General features: G+C 51.0%; 1 protein-coding gene across 1 annotated transcript in view; it reads right to left on the bottom strand.

Moving 5' to 3' along the window:
* LOC125306527 (vacuolar protein sorting-associated protein 13B-like) overlaps window positions 1–22,647 on the bottom strand; it is a 341,904-nt gene that overhangs the window by 109,927 nt on the left and 209,330 nt on the right. Inside the window, 1 exon segment of the mRNA XM_048261942.1 lies at window positions 5,147–5,350. Coding sequence (XP_048117899.1) covers window positions 5,147–5,350 — 204 coding nt within the window.

Genomic DNA, 22,647 nt, shown 5'->3' on the forward strand with positions numbered 1-22,647 from the left:
GTGGGCTGGGAGGTCAGATCGTTTGTGCAGTTTGAGGCGTGCTGTTGAGCTGATCTTTCCTGTGCTGTGCTGGGCTACTGCAGCCAGAAACAGGTGCCTGGTGCCCGCCTCCACACCGCCTGTGCTCTGCTCACTTGCCTCAGACAACAATGCCGCCTGGGGAAGAAGTGTGTGTGTGTGTGTGTGTGTGTGTGTGTGGCACTGGTGTGAGGAGACCCCCCAGCTTGTGTGTGTGTGTTTATGTGTGGCAGGACAGGCCATATCAACTAGTAAATTAGACCCCACAGTTTCTCTTGGTGAAGTAACAGCTTGTGTCTGTGGTTAGCGTCTGTAGTCTGTAAGTCTTTTAGGGGGTGAATGGCCTCTCACAGCCCACTCTCACTCACTCCACCTGGGTGTTAGAGTGGCATGCAGACAGTCCCTATCAGCAGCCACAGCCAGGCCACAGCCGAGGGGTTTCCTCCCGGGACTGTGTGTGTGTGTGTGTGTGTGTGTACAGTATGTGTGTGTGTGTGTGTGTGTGTGTGTGTGTGAGTGAGAGAGAGAGAGAGAGGAAAGAGAGATAGAGCAAGAGAAAGTGTGTTTATATGTGAGTGTATATGCATGTGTGTGTTCTAGCCTTTTTCTTTACAGTCAACTGTACAGTTCTAACTGTATGTGAGTGGGACTACAGCGCTTTCCCCACCAAAGCTGTGGAAACACGGCGTCAGGGTTTATGTGTATGAGAGATGAGAGGTGAGTTGAGCTGAGTGCTTCAGTGTGTGTGTGTGTGTGTGTGTGTGTGTAGGAGTTGAGCTCAATGTTTGGAGCAGGAGGCACACAGTAAGGGGTGGAGGTGAGAGGTGTGAACTTGGGGAAGTGGCATGTCACACCGTGTTATGCTCAGTCCTCAGGGTGTGAAGGAGCACAGTAGAGACCTACACACACACACACACACACACACACACACACACACACACACACATTGACACACAAGAATCACAATGTTTGCCTAATATTTCAGCATGATTACAAACAGCAACTGGAAAATCAATGGGCAGGAGTCCTAGTCCAGCTCGCCACACAAAGGCCATCACACAAAGAGGAGAGCACTCACACACACACAAGCCACACAACACCACTCCAATTTCAACTACACAAAGCTCCGCTTTCACATTCAGGACAAACTGTGAAGTGCTTCCATAAGTGGCCACACAAACACACACACACACGCACACTTATCCCCTGTACCCAGCTAGAATAACCCAAAGATCCGGCCGAGACGCCTCTGGATTGAGAACACACCCTGATGGCGTACACACTGGGCCTGAGCGCCGAGTCCAAAACATAACCTCCCCTTCATTTCCTTAATGTTCATTCCCACAATCAGGTCATATTTGCGGGAACATTTGTTAGCTGTAAAACAAATATACAAGTCGGCTTTATAAGGTGGTGTTAATTGCCACATCTGTTGCTATTAAAACAATCAAACGACAGAGCTTCCAATATTTATAGCCCAGCAGAGGATTAGGGGGGAGAAAAAAATCCCAGCTTCTAGGTGGCCCGGCGAGTGGTGTTTAAGAAACGCCTGGATCACAGAATATCATGTCGTGCCCAAATGTGCCCTCTGAGAGTACTGTTGGTGTACGGCTTCTCTTTCCAGGAAGGGAAGGAGTGAGGGGGGGGGGGGGGGGGGGTCTGGGGGTAAGGGGAAATGGCAAGGCCTGTGGGCTGGGAGGTCAGATCGTTTGTGCAGTTTGGAGGCGGCTGTTGAGCTGATCTTTCCTGTGCTGTGCTGGGCTACTGCAGCCAGAAACAGGTGCCTGGTGCCCCGCTCCACACCGGCCTGTGCTCTGCTCACTTGCCTCAGACAACAATGCCGCCTGGGGAAGAAGTGTGTGTGTGTGTGTGTGTGTGTGTGGCACTGGTGTGAGGAGACCCCCCAGCTTGTGTGTGTGTTTATGTGTGGCAGGACAGGCCATATCAACTAGTAAATTAGACCCCCACAGTTTCTCTTGGTGAAAGTAACAGCAGTCTGTGGTTAGCGTCTGTAGTCCTGTAGTCTTTTAGGGGTGAATGGCCTCACAGCCCACTCTCACTCACTCCACTCAGAAAGCTAGAGGCATGCAGATAGTCCCTATCAGCAGCCACAGCCAGGCCACAGCTGAGGGGTTTCCCTCCCCGACTGTGTGTGTGTGTGTGTGTACAGTATGTGTGTGTGTGTGTGTGTGTGTGTGTGTGAGTGAGAGAGAGAGAGAGAGGAAAGAGAGATAGAGCAAGAGAAAGTGTGTTTATATGTGAGTGTATATGCATGTGTGTGTTCTAGCCTTTTTCTTTACAGTCAACTGTACAGTTCTAACTGTATGTGAGTGGGACTACAGCGCTTTCCCCACCAAAGCTGTGGAAACACGGCGTCAGGGTTTATGTGTATGAGAGATGAGAGGTGAGTTGAGCTGAGTGCTTCAGTGTGTGTGTGTGTGTGTGTGTAGGAGTTGAGCTCAATGTTTGGAGCAGGAGGCACACAGTAAGGGGTGGAGGTGAGAGGTGTGAACTTGGGGAAGTGGCATGTCACACCGTGTTATGCTCAGTCCTCAGGGTGTGAAGGAGCACAGTAGAGACCTACACACACACACACACACACACACACACACACACACACACACACACACACACACACACAGAAGTGTGTTGTGTGAGGCATGAAGTCAACTCGTCTCACAGGCTGGAACCCTTTAAATCACACGGTAACCCACAGCTACGTGGCACAGGACTCAAGCCTTTGTTTTCCAGCAGAGCCTCCAGCATTGGCCTGTGATATCCGTCAGGTGAGAGCGAGAGAGCGAGAGAGCGAACGAGGGATTGAGGAGTGTGGGCAAGAAAAAGTGAAGAAGTGAGGGAGAGAGCACTCCTGACCGGGAGTAATGAGACGGCAGGAGAAAACTGAGGAGCAATTCACTGAATCTGACAAAAAGTGACAAGAATTACAAATCACAAACTGTACCTTTCATTAACCCACCCAACATACACACACACACACACACACACACACACACACACACACACACACACACACACACACACACACACACACACACACACACACAGTAACTGTGTGCTGAAGGGTCTGCATATTAGCATGCATAGCGTCATGGAGGCCAGGCAGGGCTGTTTGCTCCCGTCTGGGCTGCTGTGTTTTGACACGGCCGTTTCAACACCGCGCAGCAATATTTGCTAATGTGGCGGGTGAGCAGGGACCACAGGAGTCAGAGCGCATACACACACACACACACACACACACACACACACACACACACACACACACAGGCTCTCTCTCTCGCACACAAACACACACAGGCTCTCTCTCGCACACACACACGCAGAGGCTTTTACATACACACACAAAAATACTTACTTACCATCACACTCACACATTTATAATCATACTCAAATATGGACACATAGACACACACACGCATACCCATTATCACACTCCCATATAAACATACACACACAAGCAGGAACACACACACACATGCCTATACACATCCCCCTCTCTTTCATACACACACACACACACACACACACTAATGGCACGTTGCAATGTGAGTGGAGGTGATGGATCTCAGAGCTGGGTTTCTGGTGTGCTGGCCACAGGGAGAGCCTTGCTTTATGACTGCCCCTCACTGCCATGGCAGCGGTCAGGCCCGAAAACAGGAAAGCGTCGACACGGGGGCCAAAGCTACTGGACAGCAAGGAGGACGGTGGGAGAAGAGGAGAGGAGGAGAAGGGGGGGTAAAGGGGAGTCATGAGAATCCTTTTCATTTCAATAACGCCGATTCCTTGGGGTCCGACGGGTTCCCAAGCTAGCTAGTGACCGACGAAACCTGGCAGGCGGCCCCTGCATCCCAACATGCAGAAGGTGCTGCGGGAGACTCCAACATGACCACTGCTCTGACCTCCTCCCTCTCCCACTCTTTCCCCAACCCGCGTCCCCCTCACAATGAACAACTCTGGCAGGTTCTCAGCCTGTTAACCCCCCCCCCCCCCACACCCCACTCTTCAGTGCTGCGATAAAGCTTTGGGCCTCGACTAAAACACCGCTCCAGAAACCTCTGTGACCCCACCCCCCACCCCCCATCCTCTCCTCATCTCAATCAGGAAGGGGAGGGGTGAGGGGGTGGTGTGTGTGTGTGTGTGTGTGTGTGGGGGGATATTTTTAGTTGATGGGGAACGAATCTGGAATCCTGGCCGGGGACTGTGTGATTTTTTGGGCCCGCTCCTTGTCAAAACACAGAGTGGAAAGCGTCGGCGAGCCAAACAGGCCGTTAAACTTTTGTGCTTGTTTAAGCTCCCGGCGTCATAAAAAAATGACAGCCCGGGTAATTACGATACTCGGCGGAGGAGCGGAGCGCCGGGCCCGGCGCGCTGGAGAGGTCCACCTCGTGAGCGGGACGGAACCGGGGGCCCGTTGGGCGCGATCTCTCCGGCTCGTGGGAACGAGCTTGAAGTCCATTTGGATGAGACGGCGTAAAAAATCGGGTGAAGTATGTGTGTGTGTGCTTTGTATCGGCAAGCCGTTGATGGACAAGTGATGTTTGGGGTCAGATAGATTTCACTGAGGGATTTTATAACACTTAGCCGTTTAAAAGCACTGCGTGGCTCTGCTGTTGTTAGGCCAGCTCTGTCCAGCTCCCACTCTGCCCTCTCTCTCTCTCTCTCGTGGGTGCTCGTGTTTGGTTGCTGAGAGCGCTTCCTGCCGGAATGACCTCATGACTGCGGCCGAGAGGACTGGAGCAGGACTCCCTGAGGTCTCGTCTCGGAGACTTTAATGGCGACACAGATCACGGGGTTCATGAGGCTCGGAGCTGGCGGAAGTTCAGCTTAGCTCAGCGCGCCCTGCCATGGACGAACATGTCCATCTTTCATACAATCATCATCCACACCATCAGTGCTGACCAGGAGGACCAGGAACACGTTCGCAAGACATCATGAGGTCTGATTGGGGACCCAACTGGACCCAACTGGATCCCTACCAGATTAGGCTCAGATTACAGCCAGATGTGGACCAGAACAGGGTCATATGAGGGTCATTTGAGGGTCAGAGTTCAACCAGCATCTCCTCTCCTCCACCATCCAACTCCACGCTCACCCCAACTAGCCCCCTTACCTGCTGGCCATGTTCCACTCCAGCGCGGGATTCTGGGAGTTCCTCTCCCCCTCGGCGGGCGAGCCTCCTTTCCCCGCGTCCTTCTCGGGCCGGAGCTGCTCCCAGCGGGCCGTGCCGATGTTGATGGACTGCAGGTCCAGCTGGTACTGCCGGTCCTCCACCTCAGAGCCCGGGTCTCGCAGGATGCCCAGGTTCATAGCTCTCCTGATGGGGAGAGAAGAGAAGGTCAGAGAAGATCAGTGGGAAGGTCAGTGGGATTAATACAGAAACTGTGGGAGAGAGAGAAAAAGAGAAGGAGAGAGAGAGAGAGAGAGAGAGAGAGAGAGAGAGAGAGAGAGAGAGAGAGAGAGAGAGAGAGAGAGAGGGGGGCGGCTGGGTGAATGGATAAGGATAGGAAGAAAGCTGGAAGTGTGGGGGTGGACTGGGGCTATGTGGGGTGTCCAGGGGGTGTGATACTGCCTTTTGAAACCCACACTAATAGCAGCCCTGGTCCGCGCGCGTCCAACAATGCTTTATCCAAGGAGCCCAAAAGCACTTGAGGGAGCTGGGGAGGAACAATGAGTCTTTATGGAGCGAGCGAGGGCCAATGCCTCTCAGCACAAGCTGTTCTGCAGAGACAACTCCCTCCTGAGCCACAGTGTTTGCTTCCATCTTAACCAAAACACGGCCGCCACAGATCGCGAGGGCAATTGTATTAGTGAAATTATGCTGTCAAAATCTCCTCACACGGACAAACAAACACACGCGCGCACATATACACACACACATATACACACACAAGTTTCTTCTGTGCTGTGCTCTCCCACTGTTTGGCTTTGGGAAAGAACACAGGGTGGGTGCTATCTCTACCTATTGTAATCAGAATCCGCCTGAGGGGTCAGTTTGTTCTTGATTTCAGTGAGGGCACCATTAGGGGATCTGGGGGCCGCTAAAGAGACAGTAAAGATTAGACAAGGAAATTGGGATTTCCAGGAAAATGGGCTAATAGATCATTGGATTGCTGCTGACCGTAGCACTCTCCCTCTCTCTCTCACACACACTCACACACACACACACACACACACACACACACACACACACACACACACACACACACACACACACACACACACACACAGAGAGAGAGAATGCTGTGGCAGCAGTAGAGCCAACACACCTCCTTCTAGAGGCCCATGGGCAGTTCAGCTGTCACTACCAATAGCGTCTGAGTCACAGCGGCCGTGCTTCTGACACAGAGCCCTAACTGCCCGGCACGCTGCTGCAAACAGACAGAGACACATCTAGGGAGAGAGAGAAAAGAAAGAGAGAGTGAGAGAAAGAGAGAGAGGGAGGAAGAGAGAGAGGGAGGAAGAGAGAGAGGGAGGAAGAAGGCCTGTGAGAAAGGCGCATTCATGGGGTGCTGCCGGGTTCAGAGAACGGCCAGCTCACCCAGGATCGGTGCAGCCCGAGGCCCACAGAGGCTGACCACAGAAGGCCAAAGGGAGGGGAGGGGGGCTACTGCAGCAGCTCTGAGTCAGGCCCAGGCCTCAGAGGAAGGTCAGGGGGGGAAGTCCTGGGGGCACAGCAGGGGACAGGATAAACTCCACCGCCTTCAGTTGGTACCTCAAGCTTGCCGTTACGCCACCTTGAGTTTGGCTGTAAACACTGCTTAAATCAACGGGACAGTAGCGTAGCCTGAAAACGCTCAGTCAAGACCAGTGCGCACACACACACACACACTCACCCAAACACACACACACACACTCACACAAACACACACACACACACACACACACACACACACTCACACACACACACTCACACAGACACTCTGTCTTTCTCAGAAAACACACGCAGTTGAGAAAGCATTATGTCCCACAGTGCATCAGCTCGGGGAATTCGCACATGAGCTTGCGAGCGAGCAGGAGAGCGCAGCCTTCGAAAAACAATGATGTCATGCACTGCGCTGCAGCGAGAGACAAGATCCCACTGAATTTGCGAATCAAATCTCACATCTGCACATGACATCAGCACTCGCCCCGCTTATGATATGTTTATTTGTCCTGGTGAATTCAGAATGCCGGCTTAAACAGAATAAATAAGGGCTTAAAACGACAACAGATGTTGTGACAACATGAGTTTTATTTGTTTTGCCAATGTCAATGGCAATTTTCTTATACACTTTCCTCATTTAGCAACTCAAGTCGGGCTATTACCACATCTAAACGACAACGAGCTCCGAACGGCAAAACAATGGGGAGGGGGAGATCCGAGGTGTGCAACTGAATTTACCCCCAATTGTTGACATACAAACAGAAAACGAAAAACACAACTCCAATCAGTGCTTTGGAAAAGATAACTTTCCCTCCATCCTATCTAAACGATGGGCTTTGGGGCAGCGGCTTTGTAATGTTTGGGTGGGATCGCGTCAACCTGGGCTGTGAGTGCTCGTCCTCTGGTAACAGTAGAGCTCCCTTGGTTCCTTCTATGACTTTTAACGTTAAACAAACCACAGTTACCTCATAAGAAGGGGGTGGGGTGTGCTGTTTTTCATAAGGGCGAAACCCATCAGTGAGTCCCTGTGTAATTCGCCAGATTCTGAGGCTCAGGGTCATCACAGATGACATAAATAAATATGATAAACATTTATCTTGTGCGCGCTGCGGCCAGTGGAAGTGGCGTGACTTAATATCAGAGGACATATTTCAGGCCGTCTGAAGAAACACATGAGCCAGGGATTTGACAAATGAAGGGGGGGGGGTAGCATTCCCCTCTGGGGTGTGCTAATAATTGAAGCCAGACTTGCTTGTTGTACATGCGGGGGTGAAAGTGAAGAAACGAGGGAGTGCAGAGGGGGAAAAAGAACGGAAAAAAAAGAAAAACAGGCGGCTTTGACATGTTTGATCGGTCATGTAAAGACCACACCACTCGGCTGGGGCGGAGCCGTGGAGAATGCCGTTCTGCAGAGGTGGGGAGAAGGCAAGGCTGGAGATGGCCTGGACCAGAGGTACTGTAGAAGCACACACAGTTAAACAAACACACAGACACACCAGCACACATACACATACGAATACGCATACGCATAGCCTCTACATGCACACACAAACAGACACACATACAAATAAAAAAGGCCAAAAGCTTCTGTTCCTTATCAGTCTAGTGGGGCTACATGCCCTCGAAGGTGCACGTGCCCTGGTGTTCCGCTGTCCCGAGAGTCTTTGAAAAAAAAAAAAAAAGCTGAAAAAAAGTAAGAACCGCTGACAAAACCTACATGACCAGACTACGCTAGTGCTGGGGCCGTCAGAATAAACACACAGTCCACTGCAGGTGGAACAGTCACTGCTGGGTTCCGCCGCCTCAATGATAGGGAACGTTGGAGCAGATATAAAAAGAGAGAGAAAAAATGTGCTAAATGAAAATAACAAGTCATAAATGACACATGCACACACAGATGAGGGAAAGCGAGAGCTGCCTTGCTCCCCTTGTTCCTTCGCCAATCCTTTCAGAATTGCAGGAAAAGACCGCAAAAAAACATAATTTTTACGACAAAATCCTGCTATTTATAAAGACGGATCAAACCCTGGTGCAGGGGAGAGAGCTCTGTTTAGTGGCCCTGGGGCAATTATTTTAGAACATTTTCTCCCTTGACACAATTTTCAGCCAAATTTAACTCCAAAAGGCGAGTTGGAGAATGAGAGAGAATGAGTGAGTGAGTGAGTAGATGAGAGGGTGAGAGAATGTGTGTGTGTTGAGAGAGAGAGAGAGAGAGAGAGAGAGAGAGATAGAGATAGAGATAGAGATAGAGATAGAGATAGAGATAGAGATAGAGATAGAGGAAAAGAAAGGCCACCAGGGCAGATGTGATGTTGAGGGTCGGGGGCGTTCGGGCTGGTCGGGTCTGTGGCTGTGGGGCACACCGGAGGCCCAGCACAGTAGTTTTACGCGATGCCAGCGCATAGAGGCAAACACTTCCTGCCTTACGTTCCCACACACCTTCACAATGAGGCCTTTCTGCACGCCACCGACAACTTATGAAAAAGCCATTTTTAATGAAAGCGATTAAGTGGACTGGGTCTACTACTAGTGTGTGGGGGATTTATGTACAGTCAGGGTTTTTTTTAGTGCGCCGCTGTGCGGTGGGCCCTGGGCTATGTATCTGTCAGGAGCCCTGACCACGCTGCAGGTGAGGGGAACTCGGGGAAGGAGAACAAGCAGCAGATTATTGGCCTGTGGCTTTCAGCCAAGCCCTGCAGCAGAGGATGAGAAATGTCCACATGATGCTAAGAAGGACTTCTATTCAGGCTACATGGAGCATGATCAGGGTCTACACAGAAATCAATTTGGGCTCACTTGCCAATGATCCAGTAGCTAGGAAACTGCACAATCTCATCAAGGGTCAAGAGAAGTGTTATGGGTCACCCTTGGTTGGAGTAGAGTGGGGCAGGAGTGGACGGGGCAGGAGTGGACGGGGCAGGAGTGGAGTGGGGCAGGAGTAGAGTGGGGCAGGAGTGGAGTGGGGCAGGAGTGGAGTGGGGCAGGAGTGGAGTGGGGCAGGAGTAGAGTGGGGCAGGAGTAGAGTGGGGCAGGAGTAGAGTGGGGCAGGAGTGGATGGGGCAGGAGTGGAGTAGGGCAGGGAGGCTTATGAAAGGCCTGGCTGCAGCAGGCGGTTGTGTGAAGGTTAAGCGCGGTTCAAGGTAATAAAACAAAAGCACGGGCCGATGTGGGGCAGGGCTGCGGGAACTCAGCCGGCCTCTGGCAGGGGTCCTGAAGGGGCATGTGTAATAATGTGGCCCTCAGCTCGGCAGTGTACACACTGTGTGCACTGTGTGTGTGTGTGTGTGTGTGTGTGTGTGTGTGTGTGTGTGTGTGTGTGTGTGTGCCACAGGGGCAGGAAACGCTGGGGTAATACCAGCTCGCTGGCTTCTGGATCTCGTCACTACCCGAAGCTGCAATCTGAGCCTGCATGCTGGACCTGTTTCCCACTCCATTTCCCCTACAATTACATGCAGTACTTGTCTGCTTACATGTACCATAGCCCCCAGTGAGTGTGTGTACTGCATGTGTGTGTGTGAGTGTATGTGTGTGTGTGTGTGTATGTGTGTGTGTGTGTGTGTGTCCCTTTCCTGTGCTCCTTCATGAACATGCATGGGTAGACATTAGTTTTTTAGTCAAGGTAAATTACATGTGTGCAGAGCCACATCATGTTTTTCAGAGCCTCTCCGGGCCCTCCGTCCTCTGCAGGGCCACAAGACAAATAGTGCTTTCTCTGGATTTGTTTTAAGCCTCAGCTAGGCCACTTTACACACACACACACACACACACACACACACACACTCTGTTGAGGCTTGCATGAGGCTAAGCTGTTTGCAGAAATCCTCACTTTTTTATCAAAATACCCAGATGTAACATGCACTTTTGATGAAAAATGTCATAAAAATGGTTTAAATAAAAATATGATTAAAGGAAACGATGCATGCAACAGCTGCAATAAACAGAAATGAATTAAAGGAAAAGAAAAAAAAACTGAGAAGCTTAATCTTGGACTGCGTGGTTCCTCTGCACTCAGCAAGACCAGTCGCCAACACCCCCCTTCCACCCACCCAACTGCCTTTGGCTCTGGAACACCAAGCTACACCCCCCTCCCCACCCCCGCTTAGAGTAACACACACTCACTCACGCTCCCCCCCCTTCCAAACCAGCCTCTGTCTGTGGGGAATTCACACACACATTATGATTCATGAAACTTGCAATTACCTAGTAAGTTAAGAACCCAGACTGACGGTGGTCCACTCCAAATTGCCTGCGCTCTGCGACTTCTGGGTAACTACCCGGCCAAGATTTATTGCTCAAGTCAACTCCAATTGCATTTAATTTGCATCCGAAATTATAGTAATTAGGGCTGTGAATTAGGGCGGTGAGAAGCCATTCGGACGGTGGCCAGGCCGTGTCTGGAGGGCGTCAGCAGATTTCAGGCCCAGGGCGGCCATTTTGTGGTGCCTCTGACAGGTAATGCCACAGAGATTTAGCGGCGGCCTTCTCTGAGAGTTTGGAAACGGGCTGCTACAAACTGCCTGCTGGGTGAAGCCAAGAGATGAGTGTGGGGCTCAGCCCTATCAGCTCTTCTGCTTCCTGGAAGGAGGATTATGGGAAGATACTCCACCAAGAGCTACTGTTTAGATGACTACAACAGGAGCGTGAGAGAGGACAATCTGATTCACTACGTATCATGAACTCTGCAGCAGTTTGGAGCAGAAGAGAACAATAGAACGCCAGCCACACATAGCAGTTTCAGATGCCATCAGCTACATGAGCATTTAAAAGCAGCACTGCACAGGCTGAAGCTGAAACGGAGGGAAACCAAACAACTTAATGATTGTCATAGTTCTGTCTATGCTGTGTAAAGGTCATAGCAGACACAGAGCCACCTACAGTATACGTCTTCCTGTGGCCTCAGAGTGATCCATTGTGGAGAACTGGCGTGGTGTGAAAAACGGCAGCATCGTACGGTCAGCTTAGTCTTCAAACTGGGCTCTGGGCCGCCCACACTGACCGACAAGAGAAAATGTTCGCACCTCCTCATCCATCATGCCGTCTCCTCTCTGCCAGCTTGCGTCACGGAGCCCGCATCTGCAGGGCTGCTATCCATAAACATGATAAAGAGTTGAAAAACACCCACAAACCCCTGCATCATCCTGTCATACTAACAAAATATCTTGGGGGCAAGAATTACCTTTTTATATGCAAAGAGGGGATCAAATATAGCCAACAGCTTACAGACAGGGGTGGCGGTGGGGGATCTGGCCTCATTCAACGCTTGATAACTATAACACAGTGAGTGGGAAGTCTGGAGGAGATATCGGAGGGGTAAAATAGAGGCTTTTGTTTACAAAGGCCTAGTGTATACTGAGAAGTCGCTGTTTGCACTTTGATTTCAACATCTTAATTGCCAAAGCCATTTATCTCTCAGGCAGTTTACATGTCAGAGCGCGGAGCTTATAAACACGGCGTGCCGGGGGTTGCTGCCGCGCCGCGCTGCGCCGTGCCGAGGACGCCAGTGTGTGTGTGTGTGTGTGTGTGTGTGATCGGCAACGCTGCCACGACACTGTGTGTGGCAAAGAAGAGCCCCGCTCTATTATGGCGAATTTACAATCATCACTTCGTCAGAAAGATCACAAGCTGTTCTTTTGTTGCAACAACACTATGACGTAACCCACATACGTCCGAACGCGGTGACTCTCGCTCGCTCGCTGAACCGGGAGGCCTCAGGGGTCAGCGGTGCCACCGCTGGTGGCGTCTCCGCGGTCAACCCCGGTGGCCAACCCAAACACGCCGCCTGGACTGATAAGGAGCGTCGGGGGGCAGATAGCCTCGGTGAGACGCTCTCTCCCCTAATGGCCGGGCGAGCACTCAGGGCCTGTTTACAGTGGAGCGCCGCTTGGTTTACATACTGCGGCGAGGCACGGCGTGAAGGCAGCCACATGCTATCTGCATTATCCCCCCGTCGGGCCGGCTCGCTTCTGCCCCGCCGCTGCTCGACCCGCACGGCTCCGCCTGAGGTCTGGATCGCACATGGCGCCCTGTCCAGATGGGGCCAGGTAGCGCCCGAGCCAAGGCCTCTCCGGTGTAATCTGCAGAGCAAGCCCAAAGAACGATGCTGGCATGGGGGTGGGGGGGGGGGACTGAGAAACTGAGCTGGGAAACTGAGCTGGGAAACTGAGCTGGGAAACTGAGCTGGATTCCTGCACAGGCCAAGGATGCCGCCATTGCAGCGAGAGTGGGGAGACGACGGAGACAGTGCTATTTGAACCATTAGATTTCCACAAGTGCTGTTTCATTTACATTTACTTAAACAGATGCTTTTACAATTACGGCAGGGGGACTCGTATATACATTTATACGTGGCCCCAGGAAAATCGAGTCCAAGGCCGAGCTGTGCCTTGCTCTGTTATACCGTTTCCAGGGTAAAGTACTATTTACTCTGTCACTGTTTATGCATCCACTCCTGATGAGGTTCCCTTGGCGACAAATTTCAACAAAATGTTTCCTCTTACATAGTCCACCGCAGGATTTTCTCCCTTTAAAAAAACAAAAACAAAAGGGTGTAACTCCTCCCATCTTTCATTATAGAACGAAAGAGGGAGAGAGACACAGACACAAATAGAAAGAGAGAGAGAGGGATCTGATCTGATTCTATTTCTCTAAGCGGGTCCGGGAAGGATTTCAGCGACCTTGGTTGACGGGGAAGTGTGAAGGCAAGGCGTCTTGACTTCCTCCTCCTTGGCCCGATTTAAACCAGACCTCCCCCACACACACACACACACACACACACACACACCCACCTGAGCTGCGCTTTGGGTCTGATGTAATCCCAGCGCCATCCTAATTGAGGAGGGCTTATCTTTAATTAATCTCTAAACACATGCATGGAATAGATTATTCATAACTGGCGGTAATAGGAACCATGGCGAGAAGGGGAGGGGAAGATGTCTGGCCCGCTCTGTGATACAGTCATTTCCATCAAGCCAGAGTGAGGCGGGCACATACCTCAACGCCACTTAAACTGTAATTAAAGGAAAATAATCCTCTCCTCTCTCACGACTGGGGCACGGCGCTGTGAAGCTGAGGGTGCCCTGCCAAACGCACCGGCTTGATCCTGGCTTGACTGGCACTTGGCGCCGCGGGGCGCCCCTTCGGCACACCGGGCGTCCAGAGCACGTGGGAGGGCAAGATACTACGCCGTATCGGACTCCGGCTTCACGGGGAGTGACGTGCCATATCAGAACAGGGAGAGAGGGAGAGAGAGAGAGAGAGAGGAAAACAAAGGGTTCTTTTGCAGCTGTGCGTCACATGTGCATCTAAATGGCTGGGTCGGATCCAGCTTATCCAAACAGGGTCCTTAAAAAGCAGTGGGAAGCAGGCTGATCTGGGCCAGTCATCAGCGCACCAGGGCCATTCCTCTGACTGCATGAGCTTCTCATGAGCTTCAGCCCACAGGCTGACACAACTCTTACTTCAACTCTCCCATCATTCCTCTAATCAGGGTGATAATACCAACAGGTCAACAGGCAATGCTCCTGATTTACTCTGCTAGCAAATGAGCTCTGAGTGTGTGTGTGTGTGTGTGTGTGTGTGTGTCTGTGTATGCGCGCACAGGGGAGAAGGAGTGAGTTTTATGGCGTTGTAAAATTAGTACCAATTTATGGCTCTGACATTGAAGAGGCACTACTGTTTTCTTTTTCCCCATCTTCGTCTTCCTAACCCCTTTATAATTGATTAAGTGCTTCAATATTGACCTGCACTTATACAATCTGCTTCACGTTAGCGTCTTGTAAGCGAGCGCATGTGCATACACACACACACATAAACACACACACACACACACAAACGCACACACACACACATAAACATACACACACACACACACACACACACACACAAACACACACACACACACACTTGTACTTTAAAGATGTCCTGGGAAGTAATGTTTCTGCCGAAGCAGAGTGAAATCCTTGGCAGGGATTCACAGCGACTGATTAGGGGTGCGTTTTATGTCAATTATTTAATTCTGACAAATGTTTAAAGAAGCGAGATTACATGTCAGGGATTTATCCTGGTTGGGATATAAATGGTGGCTTTTTCCTAAACAACGCTGAGTGGAATGATGGCCACATTTGATTGGGCTAACTAAGACTACAGGTTGAGCAGTCAAACTGCGCAAACATGTAATCAGATCGCTGAAACAGTAGGGCTTTTCCTCCACTGTGTTCCCTGACCTTAAACAACATTTCAAACTAAGTCAAATTTCCGTCCCATAAACAAAGGACTAAATCAAACATAATACAACGAATCGGTTCTGGAAGTGGCCGCATAATGGAATTAAGAACTTATGTTCAAAACGCAGGAAAGTTTCCTTCCCTTTTTATTCCCCCCCCCTCTCCCCGCTGGCTCCAAAATATGGGACAGTTTTGCTGTCCACGACAACAGGGCTATAACCACTTTCTCATGAGATAATGTCCAAATAAATCTATGTCAGCAAGGAAAATGGAGTCGCGTAATTAAAATGATCTGTGCCACAGATGCTTCCTACACCATCTAATTCTCCCTCTGTGGAAGGCGCTCGGGTGGAGTGTTTGTTATTTGGTGGGGCATCTCGAACGGTTTTGAGACTTCTCGGAGAATTTTCACAAAGTGACTTTTTTTTTTTCGAAATGGAGGGATTTCTCCAGCGGCCTCTCGTCGAAAAATGGAAACTTCTCATCTGCAGCCCCACATGGTTGACATGTGGCCTTCGACAGTGGTGCTGTGTGTGTGTGTGTGTGTGTGTGTGTGTGTGTGTGTGTGTGTGTTGAAGGGGGTTGGACAGACAGTAGAGGAAACAAGGGAGTGAAGTGCTGCAGAGATGAAAGAGACAGCTCAGCCACACAGAGAGGAGGAGGACTGGGGGTGCCCAAGGAGGTGGTGGTTGTGGGTGAAGTGATTCTCAGGGGCTACCTCCCCTCCCACGCACTGACACAAGGAGAGGCCCAAGGAGCTCTGGCTCTAGTGGACTCTGTGGGTGTAGTGACGCTAAGGGGCTACTCAGGGGCTACCTTCCTCCCACACGCATTATGACTGGACACACGCAGACACACACACACACACAAACACATACACACTCACACACCCCACTTTAACCACCTCCAGTGTCAGACACACAACATCCCTCTGGATGGAGGGAGGGAGGGGAAAGATGGAGGGAAAGGCTAAAGCAAGTGAGAAAGAGAAAGAGAGAGAGAGAGAGAACGAGAGCAGAGGGAGAGAGGCAGACAGATCAGAGACCCTGACCGTGAGCAAGTTAGGAAAAGAGAAGAGAAACATGCACGCATGCAGTCAAGAGATTGATCAAAAGAGCAGCACCAGAAGGAGCCAGAGAGACCACAATCAGAGAGCACAGGCACACAAGTGGGAGAGGCTAAAAGAAAGCAGAAACAGGGAAAGAGAGAGAGAATGTAAGCGTGTGTGTGTGCGTGTGTGTGTGTATGTATGTGTGTGTGTGTGCGTGTGTGCGTGTGTGCGTGTGTGTGTGTGTGCGTGCGTGTGTGTGTGTGTGTGTGTGTGTGTGTGTGTGTCTAAGGGGTGAGCATCGCTGATCAGTCCCAGTGGCCAATCCTAACCCCCATAATGAACCCATTAGGGCAGCGTCCAGGCCTCCCCGGCTACTCTGGCTGCTGCTGGCGTGGCGCGGGCGTCCTGTGGCGGAGGAGTGGGGGCCGGAGGAAGCTCCCCCGCTGGGCACTCGCTCACTGGCTCACTGAAACCGCAGCGCAGAGCAAACACGGCCGTCAAGCCACACCGGCCTCCACCAGCCCACCGCCCGCTGCCCACCACTGACAGCAGAGGAAGGGGGGATGCAGGGAGAGAGAGAGAGAGAGAGAGGGAGGGAGGGGGAGGGAGGGAGGGATGGGAAAAAAAGGGAAGCGAGGCCAAAGGCTTGAATATCAAAAGCACACAGAGGAGCTGAAAATAAAACATCTCAAAGTTGCTGTCGAGCAGCGCCTTGATTCTATTAGCCAAGCGAAGGAGAAAGAGAGAGAGGAAGAGAGAGGGATAGAGAGGGATAGAGAGGAGGGGAGAGATGGATGGAGAGAGAGATAGAGGGATAGAGAGGGATAGAGAGGGATAGAGAGGGATAGAGAGGGATAGAGAGGGATAGAGAGGGATAGAGAGGGATAGAGAGGGATAGAGAGGGATAGAGAGGGATAGAGAGGGATAGAGAGGGATAGAGAGGGATAGAGAGGGATAGAGAGGGATAGAGAGGGATAGAGAGGGATAGAGAGGGATAGAGAGGGATAGAGAGGGATAGAGAGGGATAGAGAGGGATAGAGAGGGATAGAGAGGGATAGAGAGGGATAGAGAGGGATAGAGAGGGATAGAGAGGGATAGAGAGGGATAGAGAGGGATAGAGAGGGATAGAGAGGGATAGAGAGGGATAGAGAGGGATAGAGAGGGATAGAGAGGGATAGAGAGGGATAGAGAGGGATAGAGAGGGATAGAGAGGGATAGAGAGGGATAGAGAGGGATAGAGAGGGATAGAGAGGGATAGAGAGGGATAGAGAGGGATAGAGAGGGATAGAGAGGGATAGAGAGGGATAGAGAGGGATAGAGAGGGATAGAGAGGGATAGAGAGGGATAGAGAGGGATAGAGAGGGATAGAGAGGGATAGAGAGGGATAGAGAGGGATAGAGAGGGATAGAGAGGGATAGAGAGGGATAGAGAGGGATAGAGAGGGATAGAGAGGGATAGAGAGGGATAGAGAGGGATAGAGAGGGATAGAGAGGGATAGAGAGGGATAGAGAGGGATAGAGAGGGATAGAGAGGGATAGAGAGGGATAGAGAGGGATAGAGAGGGATAGAGAGGGATAGAGAGGGATAGAGAGGGATAGAGAGGGATAGAGAGGGATAGAGAGGGATAGAGAGGGATAGAGAGGGATAGAGAGGGATAGAGAGGGATAGAGAGGGATAGAGAGGGATAGAGAGGGATAGAGAGGGATAGAGAGGGATAGAGAGGGATAGAGAGGGATAGAGAGGGATAGAGAGGGATAGAGAGGGATAGAGAGGGATAGAGAGGGATAGAGAGGGATAGAGAGGGATAGAGAGGGATAGAGAGGGATAGAGAGGGATAGAGAGGGATAGAGAGGGATAGAGAGGGATAGAGAGGGATAGAGAGGGATAGAGAGGGATAGAGAGGGATAGAGAGGGATAGAGAGGGATAGAGAGGGATAGAGAGGGATAGAGAGGGATAGAGAGGGATAGAGAGGGATAGAGAGGGATAGAGAGGGATAGAGAGGGATAGAGAGGGATAGAGAGGGATAGAGAGGGATAGAGAGGGATAGAGAGGGATAGAGAGGGATAGAGAGGGATAGAGAGGGATAGAGAGGGATAGAGAGGGATAGAGAGGGATAGAGAGGGATAGAGAGGGATAGAGAGGGATAGAGAGGGATAGAGAGGGATAGAGAGGGATAGAGAGGGATAGAGAGGGATAGAGAGGGATAGAGAGGGATAGAGAGGGATAGAGAGGGATAGAGAGGGATAGAGAGGGATAGAGAGGGATAGAGAGGGATAGAGAGGGATAGAGAGGGATAGAGAGGGATAGAGAGGGATAGAGAGGGATAGAGAGGGATAGAGAGGGATAGAGAGGGATAGAGAGGGATAGAGAGGGATAGAGAGGGATAGAGAGGGATAGAGAGGGATAGAGAGGGATAGAGAGGGATAGAGAGGGATAGAGAGGGATAGAGAGGGATAGAGAGGGATAGAGAGGGATAGAGAGGGATAGAGAGGGATAGAGAGGGATAGAGAGGGATAGAGAGGGATAGAGAGGGATAGAGAGGGATAGAGAGGGATAGAGAGGGATAGAGAGGGATAGAGAGGGATAGAGAGGGATAGAGAGGGATAGAGAGGGATAGAGAGGGATAGAGAGGGATAGAGAGGGATAGAGAGGGATAGAGAGGGATAGAGAGGGATAGAGAGGGATAGAGAGGGATAGAGAGGGATAGAGAGGGATAGAGAGGGATAGAGAGGGATAGAGAGGGATAGAGAGGGATAGAGAGGGATAGAGAGGGATAGAGAGGGATAGAGAGGGATAGAGAGGGATAGAGAGGGATAGAGAGGGATAGAGAGGGATAGAGAGGGATAGAGAGGGATAGAGAGGGATAGAGAGGGATAGAGAGGGATAGAGAGGGATAGAGAGGGATAGAGAGGGATAGAGAGGGATAGAGAGGGATAGAGAGGGATAGAGAGGGATAGAGAGGGATAGAGAGGGATAGAGAGGGATAGAGAGGGATAGAGAGGGATAGAGAGGGATAGAGAGGGATAGAGAGGGATAGAGAGGGATAGAGAGGGATAGAGAGGGATAGAGAGGGATAGAGAGGGATAGAGAGGGATAGAGAGGGATAGAGAGGGATAGAGAGGGATAGAGAGGGATAGAGAGGGATAGAGAGGGATAGAGAGGGATAGAGAGGGATAGAGAGGGATAGAGAGGGATAGAGAGGGATAGAGAGGGATAGAGAGGGATAGAGAGGGATAGAGAGGGATAGAGAGGGATAGAGAGGGATAGAGAGGGATAGAGAGGGATAGAGAGGGATAGAGAGGGATAGAGAGGGATAGAGAGGGATAGAGAGGGATAGAGAGGGATAGAGAGGGATAGAGAGGGATAGAGAGGGATAGAGAGGGATAGAGAGGGATAGAGAGGGATAGAGAGGGATAGAGAGGGATAGAGAGGGATAGAGAGGGATAGAGAGGGATAGAGAGGGATAGAGAGGGATAGAGAGGTATAGAGAGGGATAGAGAGGGATAGAGAGGGAGAGAGAGGGATAGAGAGGGATAGAGAGGAGGGGGGAGAGATGGATGGGAGAGAGAGAGAGAGAGGGAGGCAGACAGACGGAGAGCAGGCGTGAGAGAGGGAACAAGAGCAAACCAGTGTGTGTGTGTGTGTGTGTGTGTGTGTGTGTGTGTGTGTGTGTGTGTGTGTGTGTGTGTGTGAGAGAGAGAGTGGGAGAATGAGAGAGAATAAAAGAGAGACAAATGAGAGGAACCCCTGTGGGACAGGAAAGCCTGAAGTTTCATCCAGAAGCCAGAAAAAAAAGACAGAGAGATTAAAACAAACAGGGTAGTGGCCGCCTAGGGTGAGAGGCCATGATTACTGAGTGAGTGTGTGTGTGTGTGTGTGTGTGTGTGTGTGTGTGTGTGTGTGTGTGAGAGAGAGAGTGTTTACGTGATGAGCTGGTGCTTCTGTTGAACACAACTGCCTCCCCAGTCAGTTAACAGCCCACGTGAAAGGCATTACAGGCGGGGCGCACTTCAAACAGCGCTGCTCAGAGCTGCCTCCCACCCTCACACTCCTGCAGGCAGGACATGCTCTACAACATCCTGTGTCCATCCGCCCATCCACCCACTCGCCACACACACACACACACACACACACACACACACACACACACACAGCTTGTGTGGGTGAGCTGCATTCTAGGGAAGTAGGAAGAGCCTCAGGGAAAGATGGACAATAACTACACAGGAAGGGGATGGATAAAGTATGGGTGTGTGCGTGTGTGTGTGTGTGATTTATATGCGATGAGAGTATTGTGCGTGATGAGTGTGAGGAGCATGGTGTGTGTGTGTAATGACTAATGTAGCCGATGACTGAGAGAAGTGTGTGATGGGCACGCCATGAGTGTGTGTGATGAGTTTGTGATGTATGTGAAGAGTGCGATGTGTGTGTGTGTGTAATGAGTGTGTGTGACGGGCCTGCGATGTGTGCGTTGAGTAGCGTGATGCATGATGTGTACGATGAGTGTGTGACGGCTGGGCCGGGCGTGTTGACTCATGGCCTGCGTGGTGTCGGCTGGGGTAGACCCTGCTGAGACCCTCGGGGCAGTCAAAATGGCATGCCGCAGGGGAAAAATGAGCTCACGCCTATAAAATGCCTATTTATTCAGAATACGCAATAAGCCAATAAGCTTTTGTTGATGTTTACTGCCTGATTGAATAATGACCAATGAAAAGCTAAACGAGCTTCTCTCCTTTGTGGAGTACAACACTGTTTCTGAGTGACTAATGAATATCAGGCTTCTCTTGTGAGTGGTGTGTGTGTGTATGTGTGTGTGCGTGTGTTTATGTTTGTGAGCATGTATGTGTGTGTCTGTGTGTGTGTGTGTGTGTGTGTGTGTGTCTGGGGAGTGAGTGAGCGTGTTAAAGGGGAGCGGGGACTGCTAGGAGTGGCAGGTGGGCGGATGCAGCGTCCAGCGCCGGTAAATGGGCCTCTTCCTCTGCTGCTGCCGTTCCCATGCCCCGGGCCAGCTCCCCAGCCAGCCACAGCTGGACCGGGTCTGGGCCAGAGCTGGGCCGCCTGTTGCTGTTATCTGGGCCAGAGGTGGCAGCTAGCCTCTCCTGCTCACAGGAGCAGAGGCGGCGTGTTCCACTCTACTTCGCTCTGCACAATCAGCGCCTGCTCAGCCCACAGGATGGGACTAGCAGGGCTGCTGTTAACAGATGTGTGTCACGGTAGCCCTCACACACACACACACACACACACACACACACACACACACACACACACACACACACACACACACACACACACACACACACACACACACACACACACACACACACACACACACACACACACATACACCCCCAACATTCACTCATACACAAATAGACAGGCTTTGATTTAACACGTTTAAATCAAACACATGTGCTGCACTGCAAGCTATTTAATTTAACATTAATATGGGTGCGTCAAAATCAAGATAAAATCTAATCGCAAAAAAATAATGTTTCATGTATGAGCCGAACGTTTATTTTCTTGAAAAAATGTAAAATAATCTACAGACCCGAGTAACCTTCAAAGCTAAGAGCAGCTTTAAAGTCAAACATCAAACACCACTAAGAGGACTGGAAAAGGAAGCTTCCAGTAAAACGTTATAAGTTGGACCTTAAAGCACTCCTTTATATCAGACTGAATGGCCCTTAATAGTCCTACAGTGAGTGTAGATACGATTAATAGTCTGATTTGTATATTTAGAAAGAAAAAGATCATCATGTTTAAGGCTACGGCTCATATGGTGGGGTCCCAGGCATTTGGAGTGTGCGGTACGACTAGCGATATTAGCGGGACTTTCATTTCTTTCCCAGAATAATAAATGTGGCGGTGGCGGGCCAGGAGCGCTCGGTGGCTTTGAGGCTGTCAGTGCGGCGCAGCAGCGGCAGGGCGTAAATCACGCGGGATGAAAGGCTCAGGGGAATCTGGCGCTCAGTAAAGCTCGCGCCGCGCTCTTGAACGCAGCCTCCCCTCCCGCTGCTGCCACGCCAAACCACACCGCGCGGATCCTCTGCCCTCCGCATGATCAAAGCTAAGCCTTACTCCATCGCCTAGAACACAATATCTGACACACACACACACACACACACACACACACACACACACACACACACACACACACACACACACACACACACACACACACACACACACACACACATATATATGTACACACACACTCAGATTAGACAGACAATACACTGCTGTTTTCTAGAGTGGCCACAGGCAGTCTCAAGACATCCTTCAGCTGGTCGCTCCACGTGAGAAAAGTTCTGCATGTAGAGCTCTGTGAGGCCAGATGCCCTCAGTGATCTCTCTGTGTGTGTGCATGTGTGTGTACGTGTGCACGTGTGTGTACGTGTGTGTGTGTGTGTGCATGTACGTGTACAAAAAGCCCAACAGGACCAAAGGGCCTCACTAATGTGTGTGTGTGTGTGTGTGTGTGTGTGTGTGTGTGTGTGTGTGTGTGTGTGTGTGTGTGTGTGTGTGTGTGTGTGTGTGTGTGTGTGTGTGTGTGCGCGCGCGTGCGTGCGTGTAAGAGAGAAAGAGAGAGAGAGAGAGTGTGTTCTGGTTCTGGTAGCACTCGGCAGACCCAGTTAGCTCCCGGCGTGTTGAGCCAATGGTACCGTCTGAACAGGCAGCTCTGCAACCCATATGCCTC

Source organism: Alosa alosa, chromosome 13 (assembly GCF_017589495.1).
Source record: "Alosa alosa isolate M-15738 ecotype Scorff River chromosome 13, AALO_Geno_1.1, whole genome shotgun sequence".
Taxonomy (NCBI): Eukaryota; Metazoa; Chordata; class Actinopteri; order Clupeiformes; family Clupeidae; genus Alosa; species Alosa alosa.